The sequence below is a fragment of the Clarias gariepinus genome, chromosome 15 (genome assembly GCF_024256425.1).
Source record: "Clarias gariepinus isolate MV-2021 ecotype Netherlands chromosome 15, CGAR_prim_01v2, whole genome shotgun sequence".
Taxonomy (NCBI): Eukaryota; Metazoa; Chordata; class Actinopteri; order Siluriformes; family Clariidae; genus Clarias; species Clarias gariepinus.
Window position 1 is genome coordinate 13,350,410 of NC_071114.1, and position 14,475 is coordinate 13,364,884.

Genomic DNA, 14,475 nt, shown 5'->3' on the forward strand with positions numbered 1-14,475 from the left:
ATTAAAACATGAACGCTTGTCTGATGAAGACATATGATATTATCATGACACCTAGGTGTCGATTCAATCAGACGGTAATTAACATTCAAGAATGTACATCTAGAAACTTACCTGTTGTTACAATTGCATGGTAGCCATAGTCAAACATGCTGCTTAGTTTATTTTGAATGTACTGAACATCAGTTTTAATTAGCAAGGTGCTCTGAGACCCTTTTAATCACACATAACTTTATTTTACTTTATAACCAAAGTGTACAATTCATACCACAACCTGCAGTTTTCCATTGAATGCTTAGCAGCATATACATCAGTATGTTGTAGTATTCATGCAAAAATGTGGACAGCATGCCACATACAGTAGAAAGCACATCAAATTTTCCATTCTACATTTCACAGTTTAATCTACAGGTTTTTGGTCACAAAATCAATTCACATAAATTACAAACACAAAAAACTAGAATCCAGCATTAAACATGAAAACAATTTACACATCAAGTATATTGGATTGGCACTTAAAAACCTGTAATAACAGGAAGACTTGAATAGAAGAGAGACTCTCTGATCAAAACCTATTTATAACAAAAAGGATTAACATTAACTGAAAATATCAGCACTGTTTTAAAAACCACAATGGTTTTGAAACTGTTTTTTAATCACAAAAAGAAAAACTTGACAAGTTTCAGCTTGTTTAATTAAGCTGCCTTCCAGGAAATAATAACGGGATAATTTGCACACCAGTGTGCTCTGTTTGAGGAGATTTTAATGAAGGCTGTCACAACAACTGCTGAGCTACAGTCAAGGGTTTTCTTAATAATTTAATATTTTACCAAAACCCAGTCAAACAGTCTATCATTTACGTTAATAATTGTACTCCTATTTCCTGAGAGTTTAGTTAATGACAGTACCACCATATGTCAAATAATATATTTTTACTATGTGTCTTAAAAAACAGAAGTATTCATTACTTAAATTATGTTACCATTAGTTTTTTTTTTTTTTTAACTATAATGCTGCTTAAATTAACTTTCCTTAGTTCCCCATTGTCACTCTATCCATTAAATGTATTTTGTGCGCAGGAAAAAAAATCCATTTACAAAACGAATTTAAAAACAATCAATCTGTAATTTCATATTTTCTATATAACAACCAAAATTAGTCACAACAAATGAATAAAGTCATAGTCAGTATAACACAGTCCAAATAATTTTGGTGAAAACATGCAAATGTTCACCTCAATCATTAAGGCTTTTGGGTCTCACAAAACCGTTCAAAAGTGTTAAGCATACGACAGTGTCGGACAGGGTGATGCAATGTCCTCCAGGTTGTTTATTCATCCTGCAAATTAGCTGGATGATGCATCCAGGATCAAAGCTGACATTTGCACACTGCATCATTGTAGGAGTTCAAAGGCCCTGGCATTCATAGAAGATTTTTTTTTCCTATCAAGAGGCAAATGTTCTGTCTGCATCACTTTACACAACAAGCATAGAACAATAAAATAGCACTGCACATCTTTTAAACACCTGCAGTATATGCTTTTACACAGTTCACAATACCAAAATCTGTGTGAAAAATTGGTTGCTCTATGATCCCAATGAGACCCTAAATATTTTACTTTATGCTTTGATCAGAATGATATGGTTTTGTACTGTTCAATAAAAGTAATTTCTAACATACCTAAAGTCACTCATCCTTATTCAAACTTTCAAATATTTAAAATAGGTAAAATAAGTATGTTTTTTTAACACTTTTCACTGGCAGGGTTTGTTTTGGTATATGACATGCAAAGTTGAGACAATTTCTGTTCTATTTATACCAGATTCAGATTTATACATACACATTATTAAAGGCTGAGCTACAATGTAATTTGTAGTTATTAATAAACATGTCACTGTTAAATGAACTGCTGCTAATACTACACGGTAACAGGATTAGCTATTTACTTTAAGCTACATTAGTCATCCTTTCAAATCACTAAGCCCTCATGAGCTTTTATACAGGCTTAAAGACCAGACAACAGCTTCCCCAGAGGAACCTCTCTCTCTCCTACTAGGCTGTCCCTTTTCAGGCTAGTGCCCTTGTTCACCACTTTGATCTTCAGAGCTAGGCTTTTCACCTGAGCCGAGCTCACAGAATCAAAAAAGAAATCCTCGTTGAACACGGGATTGCGGCTGTTCTTGATTATAGTGCTTCTCTGCTTTTGCTGCTTGCCTGGGTTGAGGTAGAGTGACACACAGCAGTTAATGCTCTTTATGTCAAATGTCTGGTCGTAAAGGTCCTCGGCTGCAATGACGCGGATGCGCAAACGCGCCGTTCCTGGGTCATAATCAGCGCAGAGCCGGAGCACGCCTCCCTTGTGGAGGTTGATCAAGTGCTCCTTTTGTTGTCGGTCCTTCCCATGCTGATGTTCCAGAGGACCACCACCTGCAGGAGAGTGGAGCCTCCTAGGTACACTGGGGCTGGGTTCTGCGGAGCTGCACTCATCTGTGGAGAGTGAACTATGCCGAGCGAATGTTCTCTTTGCTTTGACCACTTTGGCCTGAGTCTCATGGGTGAAAATCTTGAGCAAGGAGGCAGAGCGGGACAGCAGGGGCGAGCTGAAAGGGGAGGACTCAGCCGAGGAGCATGTGTCACTCTCGCCCCCACTAAAGTAGCGATATGGGTTGATATGGGATGTGCTGCAATCGAGAGGGTTCAGATGGGTAACTTCAATGCTGGTCTTGCCTGCCGACTTTCGCTGGGTATTGGGGGAAGTGACAGGGCTTGTGTGGTCACAATGAAAGAGCGACTCTTTCCGGCGAGTGTGGGGACTCTCCATTAGTGTAGCAAATCCATAGGAAGTCTGAGTCTTTGGAATATATGACAAAGACATAGCTGTCTGAGACTGAGGGTCAGCATTGGTGTCTCCAGCAATGACATCATCCGCACTCTCGATCTGAATGATGTGGCGGTTGGCAGCCCTTAGCAGGTTTTTGGTGTCTCCAGCTAGTTTGCTAACCAGACGAGGACTTCGAGGGCTGCTGATTTTGTTGCCGATGGTCTGCTCGGAGGAGGAAGGCCGTAGACATTCCTTGGGCTTCACGTCTGGTGTTTCAGTATCTGGTGGGCAGCTCACCAGCTTCGGAGGGATGAAGAAGTCCGGGATCTTATCAGGCGTGAGAACATTGCTGTAGATGGGTGCTTTGTCCTGTTTGTCTCCAGTCTCACCTGGTCGGGGAGCATTGTTTTCCACTGAGCTCCGGATTTTCTCCAGAACCCACATGATTCCTCAGGATTTGACCACTGAAGGACAGGTGGGCGTTTCTGTCGGCAACATTAGGTAGATTTGCTTAACATATGGGAGCATATAATTCATTTCCAAAAGAAATCAGCTGGTAATAATTTTTTATGTGATATGCCGAGTCATTGAGTGTGTGCATATATATTTTTTCAAGTCTCAACTCAGTGGGTGCAGGGGAAGGTGAATAGAGACATGGTATGATTGCTAAATATTATTTTTCCCACATGTGTGGCAGGAAATCAATTCTTTAGAAAACATGAATATAAAATACATTACAATAATTACAATAAAGTGAAGAAAATTAGAGAAATAAAACAACTCTAATAAAATGTACATTTTTAAAACTGTATAGACATAAATATAACCGAATCATAATGTCATTAAAAAAAACTCACAGCTACGTTTAGGCGGTTTGTCTTTAGATTACTTAATACATTATTGGTGATGACTCAAGGAGGAATGTTATGTTTGTTAAATATATTCGTCAGCTATTTATTAAAATGCCATTATGTAAATATGGTTTCATCATGCACACAATACACATCATGAAAATAACTGATATGACTATTTTTGAGTGTAAAGATTGAATGTTATAAAAACAATGCAAACGTTTTGTCTCTAAGAAATCCACACATTAGTTCCAAACTATAATCAATAAGAATAATCAAATATATATATATATATATAAATTAGACGAGAATGTTGTGTTGTATTGAAAACTACTTTAAAATAAATGAGCTCTCTAATTTATTATGGACCTTAAAAACTGAGTATAACGTTACTAACATATTAAACAGAAGGTCAGGTCAAGTTTACCATGAAATAATATCCGACTAAAGTAAGGAGGTAAGCACAGTACACACCACAAGCCCCACAGACAGACACCTGTTGCGTTCCACAGACTTGCCTTACGGTACAGCTCTCTCTCTCTCTCTCTCTCCTCCCGCGGTGAAGCCCAGCTCACTACCGGCTCATCTCACTCCACCTGAGCGTCTCTCACTCCAGCACTTCGCGTTCGAAAAGTGACCGTTACCTTTTTATATCCCTGAGGCGGCCAATCAGAGAGCTCCCAATACATACGATCAACAGCCAATCAGCGTCAGGATCTGGTCGGACTGCGCGCGAGCAGCTGGAGCGCGGACCAGGCTGAAGTTGAGCGCGGTGCTGAGTCACACTGCATGCTGCGCTCAACATGTTGTTACTACACTTTACTGCAGTTATCACATTAGCCAGTATAGTTAGTATGATCATGATACAGAGCTCACTTAATGCTGTGGTTAACGCTATCAATGAAATGCATAAGGTTTATTTAATTATGAACAAGCTGAAGAACTTTATTGTTTTTTTTATTTTAATAAAACAAAAAAGAAATTGTGGTTAAAAGCCGACTTTAATTTAATGTCTGATTTTTACTTCCAAAATCCACATGCAAACTTACAAATTCTTTTAATGACATGTATTGCCTGTGTGAGGCTTCAAAAGTCATGGAGTCGGCCTTATTTCCTGAGCTAAACAACAAAAACAAACAACATTCATTTAACTTTTCTACCGTTTATTTTTATACAGGGTTGTGAGGGGCCTGAGGCAGGGTACTCCATGAATATGGTGCCAATCCATCACACAAAGGACAATTTTAGAATGCCAATTAACCTAATTAGCATATTTTAGGACTGTGGATGGAAACCAGAGTATTCTGAGGAAATCCAACGAGCATATAAAATACAAGCAAACTGCATTCACACTCGAGACCCGAGGTGGAAAGCCACAGTGCTAATCACCATGCCACCTTGCTGCACAACTACAGTTATTAAATGAATCTTAACCATGAGACAGAATTTTCTGGCAGAGGTTTTTTATGTGTTATTTATCCCAATTTCTCGCAGCCTAATATGGGCAATCAACCTACTTCTACCACTCTCTTCGCTCACTGGCAAAAAACAACACGTACACACATGAAATTATGCTTTAGCGCACATTTACTCTTTTTATGTGTTCATTTAAGCATAAATTTATCTTCTTTAACCTTTAAACCGTCTTCACTTTATTTTTCTTCACTAATGGATTTTACGTGCAACAACCACACGACATTGTGAATTGTTAACTGATCAGAATAAGTGCTGTCCTATACAGTAAGTCTTACAGTACATTGTTGATGGTAGGTAAAATCCTCTTATAACACTATTTTGGTGATTTCGGCAGGTACAAGCAAAAACCCAAAGTATATCACCATCACGACCAACAAACATTAGTATAGCATTAGCTATTAAGCAAAGATGAATCTTAAGAAAATTAATAAAATTAGATAGTTTCCCTGAACTGCATGAGAAAAAAGGAATAGTGGTCGAAAGTAAGAAATATATAATATTGAAATATTGAATATATTTATTAATACTGTATGTATATATTTATATAGTATATTTATGTAAATAAAAGAAGGTTTGTTATAAGGGTCAGAACTCATTCTTTCAATAATATATTTATGTTTCATACATTGGAGAATCAAAAACCAGTCTCTGTCTGTCTGTCTATATGTCTGGCCAGCGAAGTTTGTCACAGTATCACGCAAAACTGATAGAATTTAATAAAACTTTGCCAGTCCTTCTGTAACTGGCTGAATTTAAATCTGGGCCATAAATAAAAATGTTAAGTAGAAGGGAAGTAATGAGCAGTTTTGTGCCAGTTTACGTCACAGCATCTAGTACTGGGCGAATATAGTATTTTTTTTCGAGGTGGGTGTGGCTATACTCATTACTCAGCAGAGAGAATTAATTCAACGCTTTTTCCCCAAGGTAGGCATGCCAAGTGTGGTAGGCATCATATGTTCCGAAACCATGCCGCTAATAACAAGCAATCATGTGGAATGCCACTATGAGATTAAAAGGTTGTTAGAGAAAACATATCTGCAGCAGTCCAAGGTGAGGGCATGTAAACTACCCAAACTAAGAGTCCAGTGTTGTGTGTCAAAATCAAAATGTTAAGTTAATGTGATGTTATGAACAGTTATGTGCTGGATTTACTATTTACTGAATCTTTTTTTAAATAATTTCCTGATAAACTACTTACTCAATGTAAACAAACACCTGCTCCAATATAAAATGAATTGGAAAAGCTAAACTGAATATTTGCATTGGGATTACATAATTTCTTTACCTCTGAAATGGTATAAGTAAATTTTTACACGCTAGAGCCATTTTAAGACAAACCCTAATTTTTATCCAAACTATTTTTTCAATTTCTCATCTGTGACTCACCCTCCGATAAACGAACAGGAAGTGTATTTGGCTGGTGACGAAAACTTAGGGTAAACAAGGCATAAGAGACTCACCTTTACTAAATTTTATTTTTTTGTAATAATAAGTTAGACAGAGAGTTCTGCCATAGAGACAGGCAGATATGTACAGTACATGGGCTTCAACCTGAAATAATAACATCACTGATTATATTAAAGTTAATCAGCTTATTTTTAGCTTTAACCTTTCAACTATTTCTAAAACCCTTTTTCCTATCAACGACAGGTACTGTATTAACCCTAGTATGAAAATATCACAATCCTGACTATGATTGTGTTGATTATCCGGTCTACTTGTTTGAGATATGCAGAGTGAGTGTGATTAATTTACATGTAAACATGATGCAATTTAGTTATAAATTTAATGGCAAGGTTGGCACTGACAGGAAGAAATGACTAGAATGAAATTAATTTGATGAACTCATGTGTGGCAGGATAATGTAGAGTGTAAGGTCTTTGCCTTACATTGCCAGGGATCTGGTTTTGATCCTGAACATTCCATTTTTATTCCAGGGCTTTGACTATACATAATCAAGTCGGGTTGGCTGTATAAAAACAAACTATATTAATGCAGCTCAGTTCATTCACATAGAACCAATGTTCAGTGGAACCTCGGATCGCGAGTAACGTGGTTTGCGAGCGTTCCGCAAGACGAGCAAAGATTTTTAATACATTTTGACTTCGAACAAGTCTTGGTTTACGAGATCAGTTGTGATCACAGTGAGCCACTGCTGAATTGTGGGTAATTGTCTTCCATGCTGGGTCTCACTGATATAATAAACATCCGTAAACGTGAGTAATGTTTACTATAACACTGTGACGACGTGTGTGCGCCCATCATATATTAGATATTATACAGATGTGTCTGTAAGTGCGTGTGTATTGTTTCTTATAAATCTTATAATGTATTGCTTCTTACAGCAATGTTCCTTGCTAATTTTTTAGACAAAACTGTCTTTCCGTTAATTGTGTGTGTGTGTGTGTGTGTGTGTGAAAATCAAATAAGAGAGGAAAAAGGTTTACTGTGTAAGATGAGAAGGGGGAGACGGGAGAGGCTGATTCCTTCTTTCCTCTTACTTTAGATTTACACACAAACACACATACAGCACCTGCGCGCATAAATTGAAACACTTATCTATCAGGATTTATTAATTTTTTAAAGGTAAATGCAGGTTGATTTGTTTTATTTTTACTTTATATTTTGTATTCATTATTTTTATGTTTTTTTCTTTGGGCTGTGGAACGAATAATTTGAGTTTCCATTATTTCCATATTTTCTTACGGATGGGTTTTGATTTACGAGTGTTTTGGAATACGAGCCCGCTTCCAGAACGAATTATGCTTGTAATCCAAGGTTCCACTGTATAAATTTAAGTAAATTCAACATGTTTTTTTTTGGTATGTATATATTTACATTCATTAGATAGATATATTTATAATTCAAAGGATATTACACTTTATGGGGCCAGGAGTAGCTCAGTGGTTAAGGCATTGGACTATGGTTCAGAAGATCCCAGGTTCAAACCCCACAACCATCAAGTTGTGGGGTCATGGTTCAGCCCTTGAGCAAGGCCCTGAACCCTCAACTGCTCAGATGAGATTTAAAAAAAATGTAAGTCGCTCTGGATAGGAGTGTCTGCCTGGATAAGAGTGTCTGCCTAAATGTAAATGGCATCCTGATAGTAATTGTCTAAGTTTCTGATGAATCAGAATATACTGTACACTGATCAGTGATGACATTGATAGTGAAAGGTGACGTGAATAGCACTGGTTATCTCATTACAGAGGCACTCGTGAAGGGGTGGGATATATTAAGCCGCAAAAGAAACTGTCAGTTCACAAGGTTTGTGTTAAAAGCAGAAAAAATTAAATACATTGAAAAAGTTAACATTGGCCATAATAGAAAGGTATTAGAACACTTGGGTCATCGCAGCTTGCTACATATGGGGCTGTGTAACCATCTTTATAAGCACCTACAGTGGGCACATGATCAGGACATCACAGAGCAAAAGAAGGTGTTGGCCTGGTCTGATTAATAATTTTTTCTCTTACATCATGTCGATGGCTTTATTTACCTAAGGAAGAGATGGCACCAGCATTGGTAAAAGGAAGAAGACAAGCTGACAAAGGCAGTGTGATGTTTAGCTGGAAAACCTTGGATCATCTCATTCATGTGGATATAATTTTGACATATCCCATGCACCTAAACATTGTTGCAGACCAAATACAACCATTCATGGCAGTGTTCCTTAATGACAGTGTAAAAAAGAAAGTGCATAAAGTGACGCCCCATTATGCACTTTATAAGGTTCTGGAGGCAGTGTTACGATCACATCGGTCATCCCTAGGTTCAGCAATGCCATGTGACTATAAAATGAAGTCAGCTGATGACCTAAATATGCCATACGACCAGAGTATCACATCAAAGCAGCTTTAGGAGCATCAATAGATCCTAGATCCTTTTTACTGGTGAAGAACTTTTTATTTCATCAAAAAGAGTGAATCTAGTAGACCATCTTCCTGGACTTCCTCTCACAGACTACCGAGTTCAAATGACCCAAAAGAAAAAAAAAGTCAAGAAGTGTTATGTCTGGTTCTGTTATACTGTACGTTTTCCCGTTAGTTTTGAATAATGGGACCGCCCTGTAAATATTAATTTGCATGTCAAATTGCATGTGTGGATACGTCAATAAAACCTACTTCAGCGATCTGCACTTAGGAAATTTTGAGTTTTGTCAAACTTAATATGACCATTAAATTAACCCGAAACACACCAAGATCAGCACAGTCTTGATCCTGCTGCTAAATTATGATAGTATTGCATGCTGTAGGTGTAGGGTAGGTTTCTAAAATTTATCCCTTCTAGGATCGAAGCAAACAATTAAAACACAGTAATTTAAACTGTTTATCTGTTTATTTGTTATGTGCATTACTTTCTTTATTCATTCATATACTTAATTGTAAAATATGACTTCATTCATTTAGGGCAGACAGCATGAAATCATGAAATGCATTAAAAAAAAAAGGGGGGGGAGAGAGAGAGAGAGAGAGAGAGAGAGAGAGAGAGAGAGAGAGAGAACCTCATAGCAAAACAAATTTGGACTTGAAGCAGAACATCCAATCATTCTTCCCTGGTCATCAGTTGCCCTGGAGACCAGGTCATGTCTATAGCAACAAACAGATGTGTACAGGTAAAAAAACAGATCTATAAGAGTCTGAACCTGAGGTGGAAGTAATTTCAACAGTGTAGGTTCACACTCAAAACGTATAAATGAATACAATTATATATATATAATATAAGAAAGAGAGAGAAAGAAAGAGGAAGAGAAAGAAAGAGCTTCAAGTCTATATATTATTCTGTAAAAATAATGATAGAGTCAGCAAAGTGATTATGATACCCAGAAAAGAATGGGAAGATGAGCGGAGAGGTTAATGCCTTACTGTTACATAAGGTCACAGATACTCCAGGAATGCACAGTGATGAGGGGGGGAAAAAGTTACAAAAATGATGGGATGTGCTTTTATTAGAAATTATCAACCAAAGGGTGTTGACCTTACCACCTTAAGAAACTGTAGCATGCAGCGCCCTCAGGCTCAAAGACTTTAGAATGTCTGAAGTCTCAGAGGAACACCTTCACTCGTCATTCCTGTTCTGTAGTGTGCTGTTGTTAAAAAATAATAATAAAGCATAGACATTATGCACAATCAGAATAATGAATTTAACAGTTCTTTAAGCATTACACTGTATATAATATAAACACCATGTCCAAGTATATGTCCAGTGACATGACAATCCAGGTTACAGGGGATCTAGAGCCTATCTCTGGAGACTTCGGTGCATGCACCGGAGTACACCCGGGACATGGTGCCAATCCAATACAGGGCACACGCACACACACACGCACACACACGCACACACGCACACACACGCGCACACGCGCACACACGCGCACACACGCACACGCACACGCGCACACACACACACACACACACACACACACACGTTCATTCACACACTACAGGCATTAGCCTAATCATCATGTGGGAAGAAACCGGAGTACTCTGAGGAAACCCACCAAGCACGGGGAGAACAAGCGAACTCCATCCACACAGACTCCAGGTGGAAAACACACCCAGACCCTGTTGGTACATGGTGACAGTGCTAACCACTAAGCCACTGTGGTGCCAATCTTATACATAACATGAAAAACGTGTAATTAATCTGTGTAATAACATTTCAAGAATTATTACAACTACACAATAAAATAATGACCTTTTTGAAAAAAAAAGACTCCAAATCTTTCATTTAACAAACATTTTTTTGCTTTGCTTGTTTTTTTTATTTTTTCATTTCAAAAACAGAATCATCAAGACAAAAAAAAATAGATTTGCTTTTTTAATAAAAACACACTCTCGAACATGTCATGTAGTAGACGAGAATCAACAGGAGTCAAACCTGGTAAAAGGGTTACACGTGCAGAGAAGGAAATCAATGGCCTGATTCTTGGAAACAGTCTGTTTTGTTCGCTTTCTATAGGACCTTTTTTGTCAGAACTGTGAGTCACACAAAATGATTTAATAGCAGCTACTTTGAGATCAGCCAGGAATACACTGCGTGTTACAGTAAAGAGGGTTATTACGCAGTTCACTATGGAAGAATTAACCACCTATTCCATGAAGGAAAGGCGAACATCAAATGCACCTTCTCGCAGCGAAATGTCAAGAGTCTTCTCACTGTCACGCATAAGTCTGAAGCCCCTCGCACAAAAACCAAAACAGGACAACAAGAGCGGATGCTGGAGCAAATAAGCTTGACCTGCGGAAGTGATGGTGAGACACAGCGGGCACAGAGAGACATGTAAAAAAAGACCTGAAAATTCACAGTTCCTTTGAGTAATATGTGCAGCAAGAACTGGATCATGAACCTTCGAGAGCATGAATAAAATATCAAGAACATTTTACAGTTGGGTTTATTGTCTTGCTTCAGCGTTCATTAAACTGTCTGCTGGAACTGCTCATGCTTTGGACTTGACCAAAGACTTAAAGTTTGTCCCCAAGCCTAAATTAAGGTGCTTCAAGGCAATTCATAAAACCCCAATCTGTTAAACTAATTACGCTCACAGTGTGGCTGCTGAATCTTACTGCGATGCGGAAGTGCTGATCAGCGGAAGATTGCAAGTTCAAATCCTACAGTAGCACTAACAAGCTGGCTCCTTCACCAAGACTCTTAACTGTCATTTGCTCGGTTGTAATCCTCTCTCAACTATATGCCAAAATGTTTAACTAATCACAGGCTCTGACACGGAACGAGTTGTTTCCTTAAGGACGTTCATCAATGCACATGCATCTGTTGCTTCTGTAACATAGAAAACAAAACATATTGCCCAGTTTTCCATCAACTGAATGGAATTAAATTTGTATTTCTTTCATAGAATTTACCTAAAATCAGCTGTTTTTATACCAAAAATCATACATGTCCATGCATTGTCTCCGAGCTAGATATTGAGCTAGATATGCAACACATCATCCTAAAGATTAAGACTTGTTTGCAAACCATTTTTAATGACTTCTTCCTCCTGTGATGAATCCTCCTCCTCGCAATGGGATGAGGAATTTCCCCATCAGCTCACTTTAAGCTAAGAATTATGTGACAAAGCCTGGCCTCATGTCCACCCCAAAATGTCACATTGTCCTCTAAAAACAAGTAAAACATTTAGTTATTCATTAACAAATGCCGGTACCTTAATACACATGTTGCACAGCAACTTATTCACAGAAAAAGACTTCACTGACAAAAACAGAACAGTCACACTGAAGCGGTAAAAATAAGGACCAACACTGCCATCCTATGGCAAACTGCCTTATGTATGTTTTAAACAGACACAGTTCAGGTGACTTCATTTCACTGCCACATAACATTGCTGAGCCTATAGACCTGACCAACTGAAGTAACCCCAGATCATAATATTCAAAAAGCTTGTACAGTGGAAACGTGCACTGCATCATGCTCTTCCCTTCTTACCCTAATGCACCAATCACTCTGGAATGCTGGACTCATCTGATCACATGACAATGACAATGTTTATTATGATCTCATAAACAAGTGGTCTTCTTATGACCACTTAGCAGTTTCCTCCCGTTTACATTGTGTGGACATACCCTTACTCTTACTAGATCTACTGTTGATTTTTTTAAACATGCGACTTTATTAAGTGATCTCTGATCATGATCATTTTTTTCTAATGACTTAAGTTCTTTCATGAAGTTGACATTTGAACACTACCCTCCCAGGTTTAACAAAAATGTGTTGGACACTTCATAACCCAACTCTATTAATTTCAGCAATCTTAAAGGCTTTTAAGTGTTTATTTTTTTTAATACAAATGGCAAAATATTTTAGGCCAGGAAAAGTATATTATTTTGTATTTTTGTCCTTGAATAGACATGTACAGTAGCATAGTGAAGCTTGGTGAAACCAGGAGACAGACCCAAAACAAGAAGAAATACAACTGATTGCGTAGTTAAACCGGAGCATAAAGAAAAGAACACTAACAGGATGAAACTATTACACTACAAATTCCTGATGATTCCGGTTGCCACATTTAAAAAATGCCTCACCTGACATTTTGTGTAGGATTACGGCTCTCTTTTACAGCATCACTCTGAGGCTCATCCACTGGAGAGTGCAGACTGAAAATACACACACATACTAATCTCTATTTTAAATGTGCACAAAAACAGCCCTTCGTTTACACAGCTGCAACCAACAGAAAATAAAATGAAATGCACAAACAGGCAAATAGTAATGAGATGGTGATAATAAGCGAGCCAAACAAAAGAAAGAAGGTGGCACACATTAGTGTGCAGACAGAGAACAGGGCTTTCTTTGTAAAAAGTTGGAGTGCCACATGTGAGAAGACTGAAGGTAAGAGGCGAGTTAAGAGAGTCTGTAGGGAATCTGATACAGCTCTGTAAACACAGAATAGATTCAGTACAGAAAGGTCAAACTCAACAACACACCTGAAGATGACCAGATCAAATGATCAAACGACTGCTGTCTGTCTGATGAAAACTACTTCACAGTGACAGTGTTGTTTTAAAGCCATCGTAGCACCATGAGTAACAATGTGTGTATAGTAAATTTTGAAGGCATGAAGATCAAAGCTGGTGATTTCATTATCAGTGACAGATAAAAGATTCTAGGGTTCAACCCTAGATGAAGAAGAGCGGCTAATAGCTACATGCTATTTCTACAGAGAAGCTTCTGGGGCGAATTAGCAAATCAATTTCCAGTACAAGTCTACCTCACCCAAGATATTAGAAATACATCCCCAATTTTTTTTATTCACACCCAGAAACACTTGAACTATGAGATCTTTTTAAAACATGCAGTTCTAACATGGACATCATTGGCATAACTTTAGCTCTCCAGTACAACTGTACACACAAACCTGCTCAAGGTTGAAATGAGACCTGTTTAAGACAAATATGTAATTCAGACTGTTCAAGAAATTCATGATACAACATACACTACAAATTCAAAAACGTAGTTTACAGTACTGATTTAAACATGTACATAAAAGTGAAGTACGTGGTATAAGGAATAACAGAGATGATATTTTTACATATTGATGAAGCCTGAAATGTTACATATCCCTTACCTGAAATGGGATAAATGGCTTCAGGTTACAGTCTGGAGTAACAAACAAACAAATTATATACTCAAAAAATTTATCAGCAGCAAACTGTAAACTCATAATTAAATTAAATACAAGCATGTATTTATTATTAAGCCTGAAACAAATGTATTGACAAGGTATTTGGTGCTAACTTTTTGGATGGTGTTTCCCCTGGCAGCAGGTACAAATGCTTTCTGTAATTTGCACAAACTTAAACATTAAATAAA

The 14,475-nt window shown here is 37.7% G+C and overlaps 1 protein-coding gene across 1 annotated transcript; it reads right to left on the reverse strand.

Moving 5' to 3' along the window:
* Nucleotides 1-270: 270 nt before the first annotated feature.
* Nucleotides 271-4,276, reverse strand: LOC128543244 (C2 calcium-dependent domain-containing protein 4C). The gene is made up of 2 exons (XM_053513608.1): nucleotides 4,188-4,276; nucleotides 271-3,303 (listed from the first exon to the last, which is right to left on the reverse strand). Exon 2 carries the CDS (start codon nucleotides 3,260-3,262, stop codon nucleotides 2,003-2,005), a length of 1,260 nt encoding a protein of 419 aa, XP_053369583.1. The 5' UTR covers nucleotides 3,263-3,303; nucleotides 4,188-4,276; the 3' UTR covers nucleotides 271-2,002.
* Between the last annotated feature and the right edge of the window lie 10,199 nt (nucleotides 4,277-14,475).